This window comes from Coturnix japonica, chromosome 1, assembly GCF_001577835.2.
Source record: "Coturnix japonica isolate 7356 chromosome 1, Coturnix japonica 2.1, whole genome shotgun sequence".
NCBI classification, from domain to species: Eukaryota; Metazoa; Chordata; class Aves; order Galliformes; family Phasianidae; genus Coturnix; species Coturnix japonica.
In genome coordinates this window covers 36,637,504-36,659,798 of record NC_029516.1, presented here as the reverse complement: position 1 = coordinate 36,659,798, position 22,295 = coordinate 36,637,504, and the positions used below count along the sequence as shown (strand labels likewise).

The window sequence follows — 22,295 nt, the reverse complement described above, 5'->3', positions numbered from 1 at the left end:
GGAGAAAACAGGGTACATGCCCTTAAAATGACATGGAGGAATTCTGACTGAGGGGTCTTCTCCTCTTAATTTAGGTAGTAAATTGAGTGTATAGGTAAGACTAGACATTAAAGACCATTCTCAAAGCTGAATCTTGGAACAAGGAAATAATTCGTGTAACAGTGAAAAATTTTGATATTCATTGAAAGAATAGGTGTAGACTTCAATATTTTCTTCTGAATTGTCTCCACAAACTGCAAAGAAATAGTAAGAGGCCTTTAATAAAAAACGTATTTCTTGTTCTAGATTTCACATTTAGTGTGAACACTAAGAACAAAACCTTTCATATTTAAAACTATAATTTATTTTCTTCTGTGGAGAAAACCAGCTCAGTCATAAAGTCTGTGAAACAAGCTCTTGCCATCGTCATTTAATTATATCCAAATTATCAGGAGGTGAAGAGCTGCCATTTTAGAACCTTACTGTATAAATGCACAGAAGCAACCTAACTCAACTCTGAAGACTCCTAACAAGCAGTTGCAGCATTTGTTCTACCTCAGACTTTGAAATGACTCTCAATGAAAATTTATCTCTTGCAGATGAGTTTTTATACTTGAATTCCTCAAATTTGTTTCCGATTTTATCAGATTTTGTAATTTTTTCCAAAGCATCTTGTTCAGAGACAGAATATAATTCTTACCAACAGCTACACATCATCCAAATGCATTACAAATACATTACTTTCAGTCATCAGTCTTGCTGCAAGCTTTGTAGTTACCTCTTCACTCAACATCTTGCAGGGAAAACAGGAAGGGAAGGCAGTTATATTTTATATGTACTTCTCTTGGCATGAGATCTTCCTAGGACAATGTAACAACTACAAAAGCAGATCCAGCTTCATCTTTTTAAAAAACAGTGTAACTGAAAATTGTCAATTTGATAGATAACCAAAAACTTTGAGAGGTATTTGGGGAAGGTTAAAATGAGGTAGAGAGAGATAAGAGAAAGCTTTGACAAAATACAGAAAACTTGAAATTTCCTAAATGAGAATGAAACTATTTCCTCTGCTTTCTTGGTAGTTTTTCTTCTGTCAGAGATTGAGAGGAAAAGATAATCCTGAACTACCAGACAAAAGAACAGAAAGTCAGAAACCTAAGGATAATTACAAATCCCCAACCTTTACCAGGCAGCTGTGAAAGCTCCTTGACCTTTCAGCTCAGCTCCTTCTGCTCTCTTTCAGCCTTCAGAGGATTCAAGTATTTCCCTAATAGCGATCTACCTCTTGAAGGTACAAACATGGTTTATGTGATTCACAGAAAACAGCTTACTGGTCTGACACCTCCATGCAGCAGACTCTGTAAGCGCTCAGATGTGTTTCTTTGCTGATGGGGAAAATAAAGAAAACAAGTGAATTTCCATTTTCTACCTTTTATTCAAACTCCATAGTTCAGTCTTTAGGAGTTACTTCACTAAAAAATAAATCTGCAAACAAGAAAGCAAGTTCACTTAGTTCTCATTTAGTCAATGTGCATTTTTTTTATCACAATGCTAATCTAGCCATCATCTCTCATTTCCTTGCCATAGGGCCAGCAAACTGCACTGTGTAGACCTCATGTCAGGCAGTTACCTAGTAGATCTGCCATCTGTCCAGTTCTGTCAAGTGTGTTTAATCTTAAGGTGTAAAGAGAAGGCAACAGTGCAGTACAGCTCAGGAAACGTGTCACTGGCAAATGCATGTCTTAGCAATGGCACACTGTCATGTTCCTTGCAGGTGTGAGGTTCTCAGAAACTAGGTGCTACTAGGCAGCAGATACACAGGTACGATGCACACAGGACCCTTGTGGCATTGAATGCCACTGTAGACTGACCTCAACTTGTCTGTTGTGTGTGGCTGTCCACTCCAGCACCTGGAACATCTTCACCTCAGAACATAGCATCACTGCTGCTGTTTCTCACTCTTATTGTTTCCTCCTATGCACTCTGCTTGGTGGTTTTTGGTTGTTTGGTTTGTTTTTCCCTTTCTTAAATACACTTTACTCACAGCACTGCAATCAGAGCTGCTAGTCCTAGATATATCCTGCAGTGGTGCTGCTGGAGCTGGCTGTGTCTGCCATGGGGCAGCCCCCAGCAGCACTAGGGCACAGCACACAGCTTTCCTGTGCATACAAGAGGCATGCCCCAGATACTCAAATATACAAACAGGAACAAATACGGCCCATGTACATCTAATAACCAGGCTTTAAGACTTGTTTTTGAGCTAAAAAGCAGGTCTATAAACATATTAGCTTTTGAGAAAAGAGCTGCACAGGAACACTTTTCTAGCATTTTTTGGTTTATTTTAGACTTACCTAAACTACCATTTACTCTCCTTTCTTTTTTATTTTTTATTGTTTAGTTTTGTTTTGTTTGTTTTTGTTGTTTTCTTCTTTTTTTCTTTTTTTTTTTTTTCTCTTTCTGCTTCCAAGTTTCATCTTAAGTATGGAGGATTTTCAGCTGTATAAAGATCTGGATGTGGAAAGAATCCCTTCCTTGGTTTTTTAGGGAAACCCATATATATAAAGATGTCTCAGGGATATGATTTAGCAGTGCATTTTTAGATATAGATTGGTATGGTTAGGTTGCAGTTGAACCTGATGATCTTTAAAGTCGTTTCCAACCTGAGCAATTCTATGATTCTGTGATTCTGTGATTCTGTGTATGTTTGGAAGATGAGCAGATTTTCATTGCTTTACTAATATTTTGGTTTTTTTAATATTGACACAAATCTTAGTGAAATCACCATTATATTCATGTGAAGTTATTGTTCTATGGAAGAGATTTAATGCAGTTTTTCTAGTTAACAGTGATGCTCCTTGATGCTTTCAGCTATTCTGGAATTGGTATCTTGGAGAACAGATTCATTATAGCCACCATGTGCTAATGCTAGAGAAATACCTGATTGGCAAAGGCTAATTGGCAGATTCCTTTGTGAGAATGAAAGGACGTCCCTTTGACCCTTATCCCTCTGCTCTCTTATTCTATTTAAATGTTAATGCTGAGACTTTCCTGACCACCTTTCATACTAAGAGAACTATTAAGAGAACTTGACTTGTTGCTGCAGTCGTGGTTGCCATCCACTTCTAATAATGTAAACACAGTTATATTCACTTTCACACCATCCTGACTCAAAGCAAAGGTTTCATTCAAGCATACTTACAATCCTATCATTCTTGTTGGTTCTAGCATAGAAGCTGACAAAGAAAACCAGCAAAGGTCAAAACTGCCCCCTCAACCAAACTCATCAAAAAATGATTAGTGTGTTTCTTTGCAAACTGAAAGTAAATAAATGGATTTGAAAAATTCTTTAAAAACTGTAATTATCTGTCTTTGCCACATGGCTGTCATGTACGGTGATTCTGCCAGCATTACAATGTGAAGTTTTGTTTAATCAATTCAAGGCATAGATAATTGCCACTCACTGATCAGTGGAACTCTGGTTAAAAGCTTGCTGTCAGTTGAGAGTAAAATTCGAATTACTTGGTATATCTAGGAGCATCTTAGTCATAATCTTTTCTATTTGTTTGTTTTAAATAGCGTGTATATTTGCTGATATTTCAATTAAATGTAAGTATCGGACTAAACATCTTCAGCTCTAATTTCTATTAAAAAAAAACAAAAAACAAAAAAAAAACCCCAAAAACTGTGGCTTCTTGTAATCTGATCAGCGCATCAAATCACAGGCTTACTTTCCTGCAGCCAGTAACACCATTATGTTTTGGTTTAATATCATGTAAATTTTTATGACTATTATAGATGTTGATTGTAAAGATGTTTCCCCTAAAAATGAAATCTTTCAGAACAATAACTTATTAGAGCACTGATATTATGTTCACAATATTCAGTTTTAATATTGATGTTCAACATTTAAGCAGCACTGTCCTGGTGCTAAACATACATGGTGTCAAATTCTGCATTAATGTGGTGAAGTGTATGAACACAAGCATCACCTCACAATAGTCCTTCAGGTGTTAGTGGGTCACAGAGTCACTCTGTAGCTTTTGTTTGCTTCTCACAGCTGTGATCAGATCACATTACTCTTCCCACGTGCTTTGTGTATGTTACCTACATGTTGCTCTCCCCAGTAACTGTGGCTGCAAATAAAAACCATTCTGATTTATGTGAGGGTTTAGCTGTGATAATTTAACCCAGAAACTGGAAGAAGTATCTTTTTTCCCAGCACAGACATTGTTGAGATGAATATGGAGCCATCGAAATCTGATTTAAAATAGAATCAGTTTCTAATACCACTTAGAAAAAGTTTCTAAAATCATATCTACAATCAGAAGATTGTAGAAAGTGTTATACATGTGACAGATAAGCAGACAAATCAGCCCCTTTAATGGATTAAAACATTGTTCTTTCAATCTATATCCCATATTACAAAACTTCTCTCAATTAGGTGGGCAGTGGGTGCTAGAATAAAATATTAATTAACTAATAATGTTACTGATGAGAAGTAGAGTGGAGAAGTAAGATTTCAATGATACAATTCTCCTAATTGAAAAAGAGCATGGAAATGAAAACTTTTAATGGAAATGTGTCAGGTTACATAGCAAAGATTTTTCATATCTAGAGGCTTAGTCAGAGTGGAAGAACAACAGATGTGCCCCCTCAGAGGGTATCCTGAGTTCACATGGAAGCAACCGTAAACAACGGTATGACAGTGTCTTATATGCGAGAAGCACTTCTGTAGACAGCCATAATCCTGGTATTGGCACCTAAATGACAATCCTGCATTCTTATAAGAGAATTTTGCTGTAAATTTCTATATAGACATCTGTATTACATTTCAAGCAGCGAGCCTGAAATTTTGTTGTGATTGTTTCCTCAGCTAATAGGTCTGGTTTATTAAATTGCCAGTAGTTGTCTTCTAAGACGAAACAAACATGCCCTAAGAAATAAAAGGAATTATTTTAAAGGTCAGTATTACTCAAGGACTTGTTTCATGCTTTCAGCAGATTGGAGTTAGAGATAATTGGGAAGTATGCTGATATTGCATGTGACAGATCAGAGGAAAAATCTTACACCAAAGACCAAGGAAGTAATTGACTTGGAAATGCATAAATACTTTATACAGTAATGATTAAATATACATATAATAAGAAAAGAGTAAACATTATTTCAGTTTCCCAAAGGAGTTGGCAAGAAAGAAATCTATACTGTGAGAAGTCTAAGTTGTATATTTCAAATATATTTATTTTCTGTATCTACATGATGATGCATCATTAAAATAAATTCAGGGAAATGCTCCATAAATATTATGTTTGCATTCTAATGCTGCTGCAGTGGGAAATTGCTTATTTTTACAAGACAGAAATGGGAATATGACCTGCAGAGGTTCAGTTTTACCTGGCCTATGAATTGAACCATTGAACCATTACTTTTCCATTCATACTTAGTAATCCTATGAAAGGTTACCCGGGTGGTAGTATAGCAAATCCTCACACAGTTTTCTTCATTTCTTGTTACATTTTTATCTAGGTGAAGGAAAGGAGCACAACAGTATTTTAGACGAGCTTGTCATCCATTAGTTATTTGTTGTCTGACCTTCACTATGTACAATTATTATTTCCATGTAACATGTGCTTTTTTTATCTATGTATGTCCATCCTTTGTATTATACATCATACCAACCCAGTGATACCAAAATATTAACATCACCTTGCTTCTTATTCTGTTATTTCCTATCTTCGGTTTTACACACTAATAGACATAACAGACAAAATTATACAGTAATGCATAATTATGGGGTAAGGGAGAAACGTGAAGAGATGGATTATTTGAAATAGGGAAAATATTTAAAAATGAAACCAAAAGGACAAAGAAGAAACATTATTTAGAGCCAAATGAGCAGAAAAGAACCTCATTAACATAATTTTACAAAGGCCTTCTGTAGCCTGCTAGATGCATAAAACTTTATCTCCACTAAACGTGCTTTTTCTGTTTGAGTATATTCTTCCAAAGACAAGTAATGAGCAAATTCTCCTTACATTTTTATACATATTTGATTTTGATGCATATTTTCATACTTTTTTTGGTTTTAGTATTCTTATACTTGGACAAGCAAACTCTTTAAGTTTGTGGTAAGTTTTAAACAGATAGAGAAAGAAGACTTTTCAGATCTCTGTTGCCATGATCTTCTATTTTTGCTAGAGCAACATAATTTGAAATTCACTTAAACATTATTAGCCCAAGCTTTCACTACAAAGTCTGATTTTTCTTACTGTCACAGAAAGACAGTTTAAAATTTCGACTTAGTTTCAGAAAGTATTAGTTTGTTCATTTTCAGGCAAGTATTATTAATGAATCCTTCTTAGGAACCATTATTCTACTTATATTAGTTATCTTTTTCAAGTACCAGTCTTAAACTTTGTAATGTTGTAGGGTTTTTTTGTTTTTTTTTTTCTTTGTTTTGTTTTGTTTCACAAACAGTTTCTCTGATCTTTCTATTTAAAGAAAATAGATACCAAAATAAACTTTTTTTTTTTTTTTAACTCGGTTTTAAAATATTGGATATGAATCAATACTTATCTTGAGTTTGAATCAATTATGATTGATAACTATACCCTTAAATGCTGTCTTTGAAAAGATGCAGTTTCTCAAGATGTATTATTTATTATTAGATAAAGTTAATCAATATGTGATTTAAAACAATATTATTTGTCATGAATGGCATGGCTGCAGCTGTAAGTTTGCTTCTAAATCTAACTCTAGAGTATGCCGTCCCTGGAATAATGGAAAACCAGTAGTATTCCCTTATTTTGATTTTCTAACACATTTACACCTCTCTCAACATCTCCAGTTTTGTTGTTGTGCCACAGATGGCAGTCCGATAAAATAGTGTTTGACATGGGAGTGTATGTGAAGCCAAGGTGTGTCTTTGAATTCCTCTGTGCACTTTTTGGTCTCCAAAAATGTTCAGCAAGCATCAGTGACTGTCAATGGGATCCATCTTTTCTTCATGGAGGAATTTAGTGACATACCTTTGTTTCATATTTACTTCCACATCAGATGCCTCTTTGTCAGAGTGCCCTCTGCTGCCATCTGTCTTGTGGCAACAACATGTAATGGAATATTTGTGGGAATGTTCAACCTCTGCCATGCCACCAACATCCACTTCTGAGGTTGTGGACCAACACAAGAAAATAGGAGGCATAGTTGTCAGAGCAGTACCAGTAATTCCCTTTTGTCTCAGTTATTATTCAGATTTCTGACATTATTTTGTTTGCTTTCTACTTACAATTTAATACAACTTTCAAAACTCGTCAATTCTGCTATATATACATGAATTAAAAAAAAAAAAAAAAAGTTTGCTGTTAATCAGGAAAAGGAATATTTCCTTTGTTTACACTCGTGATGTTGTTTCTATGCAGAGGAGAAATAATAGAAATTAGAGCTCTAACTGAAAAGTGAGCTGATGTAGAAAGGTAATATGGCCCGTGCTGCTCACCCAAGACTCCCTAAAGGAAAGGACAGCAATAAAGCATAGAGGGTTAGCATACTCAATATGGACCCATCTACCACATGAAAGCGTATAATTCAGCTCTTTGACTGACTGTTTGTCAGTCCACGTGTCAGTGACGTCTGTCTTTTTTCTGTTGATTTATCAGGAAAATGATTATGCAGTATGTAGCTGAGGCCAATTATCTATCACATTGTCACATTATCTCTGACTTGTCCCTAGCACTTTACAGCTTCCTATTTTATTCTTAGGCAGTTAGTTCCTTCAGAGATAAACTATATTTTTCTCTCCTTGTACACCATGCAATATAATGAAATATTAGGCCTCAGGTATAGTTGATAGAAATTTAAAAAAAAAAAAAAATGTTTTGTGTGTATGGCATTTTAGAGCATAAGGACTGAATGGGAAGCTTATGTTACTTACACTTTGGTCAGAGATGATGACCCACATATTTGAACTTAATGTGAAAGTGTTTCTATGCATTACACTGCTGATGGCAAAATTTCCAAAGCTTGCATAGGATTGTGTATTTGTTTTTTAACATTTTCAGAAGACAAAAAAGCATCAGTTTTATCTGTCAAATTGTGAAAGTTTAGATCTTGTCCCTTTGAATAAGCTCTTTACTAGGAGGTATTGGCACAGGCTGCCCAAAGAGGCTGTGGATGCCTCATCCCTGGAGGTGTTCAAGGCCAGGTTGGATGGGGCCCTGGGCAGCCTGGTCTAATGTGGAGGTTGGTGGTGCTGCCTGTGGTGGGTGGGGTTGAACTTGATGACCCTTGAGGTCCCTTCCAACCCAGGCCATTCTGTATTTCTGTGATTCTGTGAATAGTATTTACTAGTTTAGACTTGATTCAATCAGACTCAAGTCTGATTGACTTTTGAGAGTGGCATAAATTCAGATTTCTAAGTCAGAATAGAGGAATCCTAACTAGATAGACTACTCCATCCTTGGATTTAGGTTATCAAGATGCAGATAACTTTTTTGAATTAAGAGTTCCCAAAATATTAAGGCTTTATGAGATCTAGTTTGACTAGTTTTACAACTGTGACTAACCTGGTTAGCCTTGCCACCCCAACAGATCTGATGGAGCTAATAAGATACATTGTTATCTGGGTCCCTGCATGGTTTCTTTTTAGGACTGAAAATAGTGCAGTAGGTGCTAGAGGCATTGCTGCTGCCTGGAACTTTTAAGCCATAGGGAATCATTTATTGCATTACTGCTACCATAGAAACCTATTTCAACTCAACAAAAATTCAATTCATGGAAAAAGCTTTTGAGTCTGAGTCATTCATATGTTGTTACTCCAAAGAGGTTTGACAATGCAGTTGAAACTTCTGGAAACATTTCACAGTCCCTTAGAATAGTAGTTTTATTCATATGGTTTGAAACTCCGGCTGTATCCATAATGTAGTTATGTGGCTTGTCATTTTAGTAGATTCTGAACATAAATTAACATTTTCTACTGATGCCTGCGTAATGTTTTCAGTTTCCAAAGAAGTGAAGAAATCTGTGAAAGCTATTGAATTTCTACTGCTGAGTTCTCAGGCTTTCAGAGCCCAATACTATCTGACCACATTCCTTTAAGTATTTCACACAGGGAGAGATTAATAGTTAATATCAAATTTACTTATTTGAAGATGCTTAACAGTACATAGGATTTTGATTTAGAAAAGTGATCTAGCAATATAGTGAAATCACAGGACAAGCACAATATAGCAATTGCAATGTACAGTTGAAATGTGATTCTTGCTGCCAGTTTCTGTGTGTTCACCATTGTGACTCTGAATGTCTCCAGTCAGCAGGAAGGAATACATAACCAGGCAGAGGCTAGCTCAAGATCTTTACTCTCTTCAAAGTTAATTTTGATGGTTGTTTGATTTCCATACTCTTATAGCCACATATGCACTTCTCTCATGCTAATCTGGCTGACAGGCAAAGGAGGATAATGCTTTCTATTGATTATTTTAGGAAAAGCCATTTTTAGGAAAAGCCATTTATACAAAAGAACAGAAATGATGCAGGGATAGAAACTGAGAGTCCCCAAGCACAGTGCACAGAACCCTCTCAGCCTCCAAGCCTTTCAGATGTGCTCAGCAGGAATTCTGGAATGAGCCAAGCTACGCCAGCACCCCAGGATAAGCAGTGAGGGACATGTAGTCACAATCCATTTCCTGGTGATGTCCATCGATCACTCAGAGCCAACAGGGGCAGAGGCTCCCAGGTCAGGCTGGGGTGTATGTTGTGGGACAATGAAAGTAGAGTTTGGGAAGCTGGTAGAGCCCAGGCATCTCCTTAAATCTCCTGTTCTGGGAGCTCCTGGTAGCCACTCTTGGCAGTACCATTATGAGATGGAAGGGGAGATGGGACCTGTTGCCAAATTCTTTCTGCAATGTTTGTTTTTGGGCTGACACTTCCAGCCTGAGCTCCTGGCTGTGGAGAGAGGCTATGTCAGGCCCTTGGGAGGCCCAGGCAGCCACCCTATCCCCCATAACATCACAGAGAAAGCATAGTGAAGGTGACAGGAAAGCCCTTTTTGGGAAGAGAGGAAAGAAGAGCCTGAAGTTCCTGGGAAGGCAGCTGCAGCATCTTCCAGTTGGGCCAGATGTGGCTCATGTCCCCGATTTTTCATCCTGCTCCACTCCTGATGCCTGGCAGAAATCTCCTGGCCAGAGCAAGGGCAAGAGTTTGCCTTTGCTGGCAAAATGCTGTCACTGGGAGCGGAACAGAGTGGAGAGCTGCATCTGCCACCCCCTCCCCTGAACAAGCAGCTCTGCCCAGCCCATCCACCCAGTCTGGCCCTCTGCTGGCAACACCAGGCAGTCTCTGCCTCTCGTGGCATGGTGGCTAACAGGAGCCTTTGTTGCCTGACAGCTAGTCATTGCCTAGACATCTCCTGAGAAAGATGGAGAATAATTTGAAATGATCTCTACCCAGCAGGAAAGGGCCAGGGGGTACTGGTCAACAACCAGCTTAACAAAAGCCAGCAGTGTGACCAGGCAGCCAAGAATACCAATGGCATTCTGGGCTGTGAAAGAAACTGCCAGCAGGACTAGAGAAGTGATTATCCCCCTTGTACATGACAGTGGTGAGATCACATCTTGAGTACTACATTCAGTTTTGGGCCCCCCTGCAAGAAAGACATTGAGGTGTTAGAATGCGTTCAGAGAAGAACTCTGATGCTCACAAAAGTACTAAAAAACAAGATGAATTGAGGAGCAGCTGTGGGAACTGGTGTTGCGTAGTCTGGAGGAGACTGAGACCTCATCACTCTACAACTGCCTGAAAGGAGGCTGTAGTGAGGAGAGTGTATTTTCTCAGATGACAAGTAATGGGACACAAAGAAATGGCCTCAAGTTTCTTGTATCAGGTGAGATTTAGATTGGATCTTAGGAATGATTTTCTCATGGAGAAGCTGGTCAAGCTTTGGAAGGGGCTACTTAGGGATGTGACAAAGCTGTCATCTGTGGAGGTAACTTAAAAGATGTGTGGCTATGACACTTGAGGACATGATTTATTCTTTGCCTTGAGAGTGTTAAGTGCTTGTACTTGAAGATCTTGAAGATCTTTTCCAACAAAAATGATTCTGTGATTCTCTGCCTGAAGGGCTGAAAGAAAAGATGTGGACAAACTGTTTTGGCTCTGTGCAATATCAGCCTCTGGGCCATCCATCCAGTAGGCAACTCTGAAGTTTATAGCTAATTTGCAATTATGTTGATGTAAATTTCTTATTTATTTATTGACTGCAATCACCAGAGTCCTTCAGAGCTCTATAACTGCTTCTCAGAGCCCGTGAATATTCTATGAATTGAAGATATAATTTATAAATTATTTCCTTTCATGAACACAGCACGTGAATGAACACCAGTGAAAATGTCAATAAATTGAAACTTATTATTTAGTGTCCCATTTTTCTTGAATAAAGAGAACTAAATTATTTTTTTGCTGACTCAAAATCAATAAAGGCCATTAGGATAACATATAATTTTTTCAATCATAATCATGTTTTATAAACTAAAGGACTTTATCAACTCTTCAGAGAGAAAAAAAGATATTTACTCACTGCATTTTCAGAGATGAAATGCTGCTATGTGATTTGCTTCAGTAATCCTATATTCTGATAAAAAATGTTTTTGAGGCTTTAGTAATAGGTGACAGCATAGGGATGACATTGCTAATGTCTCAATGTTAACATATTGAGATGTTTTATTAGTGAGGAACAGAGGCTAGTGATAGCTTTGTTGGTTGCACAGTTTCTGATATAAAGTATACCATACCTTTATTTGGTGTTCTGTAAATCTGTACCTTGTATGTTTTTCCTCAGGAATGTCTGTGTCAATAATTAACAACTCATAATTCTTCTTCTACAAGCAGTTATCTTGTTTTCTCTATTGAAGTTTTAAAAGCCTGTCATGGTAATGCAGACCAAATGAAAATTCATTGTTAATAATTTTTTTACCCTATATAACATGTGAAGCAAAGTTTGAATTAATTTTAACATTCCTCTCAATGTGTGTAAAAATAGCAAATGTTCCATTGCAGATTTTAGGAAAGAGCAAAATTGGAATTCCTTCTTAAGATAAACATTTGTACTTCTTTGGATATTAAATACTGTTTGGGCCAACTGCAGAGTTAGTAAATCAGCATAAGATTTAATGTAATGATTGATAAGACATTACTAAGAAACAAACACTTCGTATCTTACATTTCTTATCAAATAGAAAGCAGATTAATGAAATCTGTGGCTTAAATTAACTCCAGTAGAGAGACCAAGAATTATGGGTAAATGCAGTTCCATCATAAAAGTAAACATATGCTGTAATAATCTAAATTAAAGGATCAACCAGTAGAATTCACATTAGTGAAACTATATACATTAATTGTTATAGACTCTAAAATAGAAATATCTTCAAAATACCATTTATTCCATTTTTATTCTTTGATGTGAGACATAAAAGCTCATTATATTCTTATTTGGATTTCCTAATATTCATCCTGATTGGGCAATTGTCATGTTATCTCCTGCAAGAGTCAAACCACCTCATACTGCTCCACTTGGATACTAGCACCTGTAGGAGTGGGATAATTACTACTACTCCATAATTCGTAGAATTTTTTGAAGGTGATTGGCATCAGCGGTACCAACTGCAAAGTGGTCCATGATATCTAAAACTGAGATTTTTTTTTTCCCTTCCTTCAAATGAGCTTAGACTAGGACTAGTCTGACCAGGAACTAATATCTGTAGGGCAGATTAGGCAGTTCATTCAATTCACTTAATAGAAGCCCTGTTTAGAAATATATAAAGGATTCTAAGTTGTTAGGTTTTGTCCAACACAAAAGCGTGTTGCTTTAGTCACATCATAAATGTGCTTTCCTCTATGCTTAGTTTTGATGATCAGCTTGAATATAGTCTTTTTCCAACATACAACACAAATGAGGTGAGATAAAACTCACATTGAAAATCTGACATACTCAAGAATCAGACAGACTTGCAGGAGGATGGCTGCATCTATTTGCAAAAGGAAAAGGACAAATATGGTTTATGTAAAGAGATCTGTTGATTCATGTGGTCATTTACTAGACTTGATCCTTATTTTTCTTTGACAGTTCTTCCATCTGATAGAAAACAGGAATTTGAAATTTTTAACTTACTTATTTGTTAAACTATGTCAAATATTCAGAAGATTTTTGGAGTTCTATTCAAAATAACATAATTAAGCAAGTACATTTTCTCCTTCCCCCTTTCTTATATACATTTTTTACCAGCTGGAGCAACTTTGTGAAAAAAAATAAAATGGGAGACAGTGGAAAACATCCAAAATATCAAATACTTGTGACTTGATTTTATAAAGTGACTTAAAAATATATATAAATAAATTAAAAGTATACTTAAAATATTAAATGATTGAATCTCATTTAATGTGCTATGAAAAGGGAAGTGTACAGTTTTGCTGTGAAAGGAAGGATGTGTTCTTAATCAGAAGAGAAGACTTGCTGACCTATTATTAATAGCTGAATTAGTGATCAGGGATAAGATTTACCCAAAGAAAATGCTGAGGATGAAGGGATGGAGACAAGTGTCATAACAGTGTATGTTCCCTAAAACAAGGGAGAAGTAAAGGTCACTCTATGTTTTGTCATGTTTGCCTGGAAGAAAACAAGATGCTGTGCCAAGAAAGAAGTCAAAGCTAAGAAAGTTCAGTTTGAACTGTGCATCAGACATACTAAAAATCAACCAGACTTGTAAGCTGGATTTGGCAACAAAATAAGATTACTTACCAACATTATAAGAGAAGGGCTGTTCTGTTTACTGACTAAGTGTGCGCTGCATCTTACAGTCACCCTTTATATATTCCCTCTGTCAGGATTTATTTTAGGTTATTTCTTAAGGCCATGTACTGACCTCAATCTGCCTTCTAATTGAGAGTTGGATGTATGTGTTTATATGCAAAAGCCATTGTACAGTAACTTCAGTAACATGCATGTTAGGTAGGGAGATTTCCTTTATAATTCTGTGTTTATTTTAATTTTGGACAAAAAAAAAAAAAAAGAAAAAGAAAAGAAAAGGAAAAGGAAAAGGATTATATGCATAAAAGAAACTGCTAGCAATGTGTAGTCGTAATTAATACAGAAATTTATTCTTTGCTTATGCTATTTCTCTGGAACCATTTCACATATTTAACACTTTAATATCTGGAAAAATATTCTTCTCATCAGCTGGAATAAAGTTAATCCCATTTTTCTTTGTCACCAGTCCCTTAGAACATTATTTTATCGTTTGGTCATTTTAGTCATTTTAGTCTTTATTGCATAAATGATGAAATAGTTACTAAGAGTAGTAAATTGTCATCAGTTCTGATGCAGAGCAAGACTGAATCATTAAGACGTACTTTTGTAAATAACTTCAATGTTAAAAATGTATAATAATACAATAAAGTCTGCAGCATAAATATATCAGAAATATATTAGAAGAAATGAATATGAATATCTGTGGAAAAAATCAGTTATTATTGAATGGATTTCGCCAATACCACAATCTTGCTTATTATACAGCTGATTCACTTCCAAACTTCAGTAGCATGACTTGAAGCAAGATTTGCTACAATTCCGATTAACAGCACTTCAGAAAAGCATGTTGATGTTGTATATTACATGACTAGTACTTCTACAAAATATACTATGTGTGGTAGAACATTCTGAAATAGAAGTAATTAAAGCACATTGCAATCCAGTCTGATGTCCATCCTATAATGTCTTTATCATACAAGGTGTTTAATGTTACTCATAATATTTACAAATCAGTGATGTTTTACCCCATCCTTCAATAATAATAATAACTCAGTAGCTGTTTAATTTGGTTATAGATCCTCTGTGCTTTAGTTTTCACATCAGGAAGAAGCAAAACACATAAAAAATCAATTGCCACAATGCTCATGTTGCTAGGGAGATCCACTTTGTCTTTGGAAGTCTGTAGAAATGCATCTTTCTATGGCAAGTGTGTCCTACAACAGGAAAAATACACCACAAGTCCTGATAGTTGTATGTTCTTCTCATTATCTTTATCTTGAAGTACTGTTGGTTGAACTAATATTTAAATAGCTATCAAATAAGTTTCTCTTTGGATGACTTAAAATATATTTTTGAATACTTTCTGAGCTATTTTTGCTTCTAAAAATCTTGACGGTATCGTGATAGAGTTGTTGAAATTAGAAAACATCTTCAAAAAAAAGCTAGGTTACATGTGCTGCAATGCTGAACCAAAATATACTGAGCTAATTCATAGTCTCAGCTAATAAAAATAAATAATAATAATAATGATAAAAATAATTGGAGATAATTCAGTATGTTGAAGGGTCTTAATGAGATGTAGATTTATTGTAATCCTTTGCTCCATCTTATTCTTTTCTAGAACTTTGTAGAAGAAAAATATATGTGTTGTTTTTTAGGTAATAAAGGAGAAGTGGGATTTTACTTTTGCTTGGAATATCCAATTACATTTGTTTTAATTTGGGACCAGAGGCATAACAATAAATACTCCATTCACAATAGTAGGCCATCTAAAGAGGGGCTGTATTAGTATGAGATGGTTTCTTCTACCTAGAAATAAATGGTTTTATAAGTAAATATTTGCAAGAGTTAGTTCAAAATATAATGTAGTTTCAATGGAGTATTTAAAGAAGGAATTATTTCTTGATGGAAAACTATGTAACAGTTCTCATCCCATTTTACTCAGTAAAAGTGTTGATATTATTTATTGCTCTAGATGTTAACATTGGCTCTAAACCCCTGAAAAGTTTATTTGGTTTTTTTTTTTTATTATTTCTTCCAAGGAGCACTGATTGTGTGCTTCTGTGTGGGAAAGTGTCTGCATGCTTTAGAATCTCAGGCAGCGCCCACAGTTCTGAAAAAAAAAAAAAAAAATAAAATTTTAAAAAAATAATGGAGTATGGGTTCGCAAATCCTCTGTGTTACCGAGTTAATTTTCTCTTGTATGAAACAGGAATCTCCTCTTCTTCATTTTGCTCTGTGAATTAATAGTTTCTCACATTGTCACATTTAATCATACTTCTTATATGCTTGATATCTTGCAGACCACTAAATAAACCATACACACATTGGTAATTCCTGGACAGTTTGAAGCATGTTAGTAACTAAGCAAGACCCCACCTTCCCGATCTGAACCAGTGGTGTCAGTTAAACAAAGTAATTCAAACTTCATATTAGAGATTCATTCATTCCATATGATGTGTCCTTTTCCACATTTCAGAAGACTGACACTAAACACAAATCTTGAAATGTAACATTCAACCTAATCTAGAAACAAGGGCTGTTATTATGGCTCTTCTGTAGTAAGATAAATGGTGACTGGCATCCAGAACTTTGTAATCATTTGTCTTACTAATCACTGTCAGTAAGATTGAAATTTCTGTTCTAGTAGTGGTGAAATGGCTAAAGTAAATCACTGGTAATTTAAAAAGGATGGAGAGTTTTGAGCAAGATTTCCAATGTAGGAATAATTAGAAAAGAAAGAAGTTACAATTTAAGAAAACTGAATTAAAACATGATAAATGAAAGGTTAAAACTCCCATAGAATTGTCGCAGATCATAATTTCTCTTGTTAAATGACATACCTCTAACTATGTAGAAAGGAAACTGTCTACACAGATAGTGTTGAATGCAAAACAAAAGTTATAAAGCCTAACCATTCTTCCTCTACGCAGAGATTAGTTCAATTTTTCATCCTGAAATGAACTGTGTTGTAAAGATGGCAGTTTCAGAGGAACAGATTTTAAGCTAAATACACCCCATCCTCTCTGAATCTGAATTTCGTTTTTCTTTTTTGTTTTTCTTTTTTTTTTTCTTTCTTTTTTAGGGAGTTTGGGGTGAGGGAGAGGCTTTCAGAATTGGTTCACTCTTTCATTATGAGTATGTATGATGAGAGGCTGTTTGCATTTTCACTTGAGTTCAACTCTCTCTATACTGGACTATACTTACAAGCTGACAAGTTGAGTGTTGCAGCTCTGAAGTCTCATTTCTCTGGCATGCCCTCACCTAGGAGGACTGTTTTATAGGTTTTATGTGTATTAGTCCATGAAAAATATGAACCTTGCAAAACTTTCCTGGGAACAATAAGCAGAGAAAGCAGCATTTGTTCAGCTACCCCTAGAGGCAGAGATGTAATGGTAAGGATGCTGTGGCATGCCTCCCTGCACAGCCCTGCTGCCAGCACATCTGGCAGCTCTGTCAATTTGCTCGTCCCTGTAGTCTTTCCCTCTCCTGGGCACCCTCAAGCCTGTGCTCTCAGCTGCTACACCAGGGGAAGTCCTTGACTTTCAGATTTATCCAAATTGTCCTTTCAGTGGTCACAAATTTCCATTGAATGTGTTTCTGAGGCTTCTGTCCTCTCTTCAAAGATATGCATGGGATAAGTGAAGGGCTGTCATTTTGAGTCAGCTATTTTTCAGTCAGACTGTTATAGCTCAAGTACTAAGAAAACAAGGGAAACAGCAGATAAAATAGGCCCCAATATTAACTTTATTCTAATGACAAAAAAAAATTCTTTAGTTGTTTCCCATGAAAAAAAAGTTAGTGTCTTGTTACCATTTTGTAATACAAGAGCAGTGAAATCAACTGTGTAAGTTTCATCATTTTGATTCTCTTTGTTTCTTAATTAGCTTTATATCCCAACAACTTCTACATGAGCTTTACGAGTGTGGTTGTACATGTCAAGTCACATTAGTTATGCAACAGATCCCACCTTCAGGGCCTGCAAAGTATGACTGACCATGCAGGATTTCGACTGCAAACAGTAATTTCAGATGACAGTATTCCCTTGATCCCTGTGTATATCAGGGGGAATTGCAAAAGCGGAGGTTGCTAACATCACGTGTTGTTTATTACATAACTGGGTAAAACAAAAATATGTTTTGCCTTGTTTCTAACCTGTGGGAGAACTATGTTCTATAGAGCCTTACAGTGTCATATCTCAGCAATACCTTGGGCTGAAAGGGAGAGCATTCTTAAAATGGGTTTCACTTGTAGTTATGGTAACATGAATTGAAAAGCAGGTTATTGTGAGCTTTTATCGTAGTTGTTAATTTGTCAAAGCAAACAAGACAGAAGTAATTCGTAAAGCTCTAGGGAAAACTCAATTTTTAGTTTGAGACATCCCCTGTAAAACACTTAGAAAACAAACACCGATAAAAATATTCATTGTTCAGTGCTGAGAAGCCAAAGCTCTTGATTCAGGAACAGCCTCTGGTCCTTCAGATAAAAAGAATGATGTGAGCACTTCAGCTCCACAGGTATGAGGATATGACTGCTCTTGTATATTCTCACACTGTAACAAAGGAATTTCAGAGAACAGCAGCAACTGAGTAATTAAAAGCTGTGAAGGAGATGTGTCAGCAGCTGAAGGAAAAAGTCTAAGGCACTGCATACATGCAGCACAGCCAAACTAGAGGTTAATACATGTGCAGGCTGAAGATATTTGAAGGCTGAGAGGAAATGGTTAAGTATTGAACTCTGGAAGCAAAATTTTGCTTAATGATTTATTTTTAAGCAAAGGAAAGCTTAAATTTCTTGAAGAATAAAATCCACACTGTTCAACAAAATAGTACAGCTCAAATACTGAATCATTTGAGATTATACTGGCCAAAGCATTAGGGATCATACTGATGGTAGTAGGCTTGTCTTGGCACAGTGAAGAATGTACAGTTCTATAAACTCATATATTTCTCTGTTTCCGAGCAAAACAAGAAAAGCTTGTTCGCAGACTGCTTTACCTTATAGTAGTTAATAACTGGAACTGTTATTCACCAGATGATCCTTGCTGTCCTTTCCAACACCTGCCACCTATACAGAGACTAAAGTATACGTCAAAAGTCTCTTCAAATTCCAACTAAAGCAATACAAGAAAATTTAAAGTGGTAAATTAGAATAGTATCATACTGCTTATGCCTGTAATATTAGCAATGTGTATTAGCAACAAGAGTTCCAAACTGTGGCACTATAAAGTTTATGAGAATATAAAAGAAATACGTGCATATGCATTTTTCTGCTTCATAATTCTTATTCAACCTGACCTGAGATCATTGGCTTATATTAAATATGGCATATTCACTTGGTATGTGACAGTAATTACAACACCATATAGAGAAGTTCAAACAAAACTCTAGACAGAACACCAGTTCTTATTCTATCTATAGGCAAAAGTTTAATAATACTTTTGAATAATTAGGAATTAATCCTGACTGCTCATGAGTGGTGTTAACTCTGGAAACCTTTGCTTTCTGACACATGATTACATATTTTAAATGCTTTTCATTTTTTGCCTCACTGTTTTCATGAGACACAGAATCTTTTCTGTTTTATGGATAAAATTTGCCACTTTGAATTGGATTGAATCCTTTTAGTTATTGAACTTAATATTAAATCTTTGAATGCCATCGGTATACATAAAAGTTTATGTGTATTTTTGAAGCACAAAAGCAATGGTTTTATACTTATTATGGTCGCTGAAAGATTTGTTTTGTAATCATTTTTTAGTTGCATTTATAACAACATCAAAGGCAACTTAAAATTTTGCTTCATTTTATGTTATTATTTCTTAGGAAACTCATGCTAAGCTAACAAATATGAATTTTAGAGCCTTTCACTGTGATGACCAAATACATTTTAATAGTTAAAATGAAGTATCAGGTAAAAATTAGAGCTCCACTTGGTGCCTACTTGGGTGATTTTTTGTTTTATTTTTGTTTTAACTAGTGTACATATTGCTTGTGTTAATATACTACCAGACAGATAAAATTTGATCAATGAATTCCATAGCTTTTCTATCCCATGCTGTGTTACAGTAGCTGCTTTATGGATAGGCAATTAAACCTCATTATGTATGAAATCATGGTGTCTTTCTTGCTACAAAATAGGCTAGTTGTGTTCTTATGCTTTAGATCTAATAATTTATGTGTGGGAGGTGTCATCATCTCAGACCTGCTCTTGTTTTTAAAAGTCTGCCAGTGTTTTGTATAGGTGCTTTTTATTAAATTTATTAGGTTTTCAATGAAAAATGCATTAGTTTAAAAGCTTATGACAAGTGTTGATGTTTACACATACTATTTTAGTTTGTGTTGGTTTCTAAATATTATATAAATCCTAAAATGCATGTAGATTTAGTTAATTTTGTGTTTACATCTTGTGTAACTTCACACTTAATTTTATTTCATAGGAATTTGCTGCACTGACAAAAGAATTAAACGCATGTAGGGAACAGCTGCTTGAAAAGGAGGAGGAGATTTCAGAACTGAAGGCTGAAAGAAACAACACGAGAGTAAGTGTACAGCAGACCTTTACTGGATATCATGTGTGTGCATAGTAGTAGGCAAAATTCCTTGCCTTCCCTGAAAATGTATTTAAATAAGTACACGAGACTTACCAGGATCTAAGTATTAGGATGTATCTACAATGCTACAGACCTACAGAAAATGGCTGCATGCCAGACTTGGTACATTGCAAGGTATGTACATTCAGTTTTAATGCTTTCTAAAGCAAGAGACTCACTAATCTTTCCAAGACCCAAGCCCTACATAAGTAGCCTGCACAGATATTCATCTCTTCTCAAAGCGAAGGCCAGGAGTACAGCACATTCAGCTTACCTAGGAGCCTCGAATTTGATCTGAATAAGGATGAGATCAAGGCTGCCACTTGTATCACAGTGACTATGCTTTTCAGTCTGGATGCAGCCATTGTGATCCTTGGAGTAAACGTCATTTGTAATACAGCTGAGTGAGGACAACATTTCACCCCTAAGTTTGCTATGTTCTGCTTCAATCTAAAGACATTAATAATCTGTCTGCAACCAACAATCCATGATAGCGCCTCCTGGAACAGATTCTGAACACCACAGATGTTTTATCATATGCAAATTGCATTCTTCTGTGCTCTGGGGAAATCTTCCTGCTTTCATCCTTTCACTATACTATCAGCACTTTGTGCCTCACTTAATATCTTTCCCTGGTTACCTGATTGGCATTCCAAAGGTTATCTAACAAGATTCTTGGCAAAAGAATTATGACAGTCTTTCCTCATCCTTTTTACTGCCAGATATAGCACTAGAGTGCCACAAACTGTAGAATTCCAAAGACGGACAAGTGATACAGATNAAAGAATTATGACAGTCTTTCCTCATCCTTTTTACTGCCAGATATAGCACTAGAGTGCCACAAACTGTAGAATTCCAAAGACGGACAAGTGATACCGATACTTCATCTACTTCCATGCTAGCTTAAAGGATCAAGAAGAGACAAACACATCTACTGTTAAAGTTTTAGATGTGTTGAGACTGGGAAATGTGATGGAAAACAGATAAAACATATGTTTTCCTCCCATAACTCTTTAATAATCTAAACAATACAGAATTGCTCCCACAAAAATAGAATTCACAAAGAAGAACATCGGAATTGCAATGCAGTCTTTAGGTTGGCAAGCCATCTCAATCGTGTATTTCTGAAGTTTTTCTAAAGCTGCTTAAATTTTCAGTATCTGTTACAGATATCAGTTATTTAAATGTTTAAAGGAAAACTAGTAAAGTCAATTTTCTAAAGTTACATAGAACAAAGAATAACTTGTATTAATTTCTATCATAAAACAATTCTACCTATTTGGTAATCTCCATATACACATTCCTTCACAGAAAGTACTTTGCCTTTATTTTACAAGGAGGGAAAAAAAAAAAAAGAAAAAAAGAAAAAAAAAAAGGGATCTTCCAGAACTTAATACCAATTAATGAATTGCAAAGTATGGTGAACTTGCCAGAAGTTCTTGCAGTTTTAACTAAAGTACTCAATTAATTTGTCTTAATAATGTGTACAAAGGTAGGCACTGGAGATGAAAAGATTTAGTATACAAAAAATATATAGGAAATGCAGGAGATGCAAGAGTGAAGAGCAGAAGATAAACATAAGTGTTAGTGAGGAAGGAGAGAGAAAAAAATCAGACATGACTGATGACTTACACTGTCCTCCAGCATTTTCATTAACATGTTGTCATCCATCTTGTCATGTATACATTCTTGCCAGGCTGTCAGCTGCCATATACTAAGTTCGTTCCTGGAGTCTACTGTAATAGTCATGCTGTCTTCTATAGACTCCTGTACACCGTGCTTACAGGGAAAGACCAGCATTCCAAGCACACAGCTGTTGTCTTCAAAATACAATCATCTCCCTAACACACTAGATAAGAGATTTCCAAGAAGAAGCCATTGTCCATAACGAAGCACTTTTTACAAGCTGATATTTATGCTGTTAATGCAAAACAG

At 35.8% G+C, this 22,295-nt stretch overlaps 1 protein-coding gene across 1 annotated transcript in view; it reads left to right on the top strand.

The window, feature by feature from the left end:
* The window catches only part of PPFIA2 (PTPRF interacting protein alpha 2), a 277,323-nt gene that overhangs the window by 161,795 nt on the left and 93,233 nt on the right, over positions 1 to 22,295 (top strand). Inside the window, exon 3 of the mRNA XM_015857426.2 lies at positions 20,208 to 20,309. Coding sequence (XP_015712912.1) covers positions 20,208 to 20,309 — 102 coding nt within the window. The remainder of the gene's footprint in view (positions 1 to 20,207; positions 20,310 to 22,295) is intronic.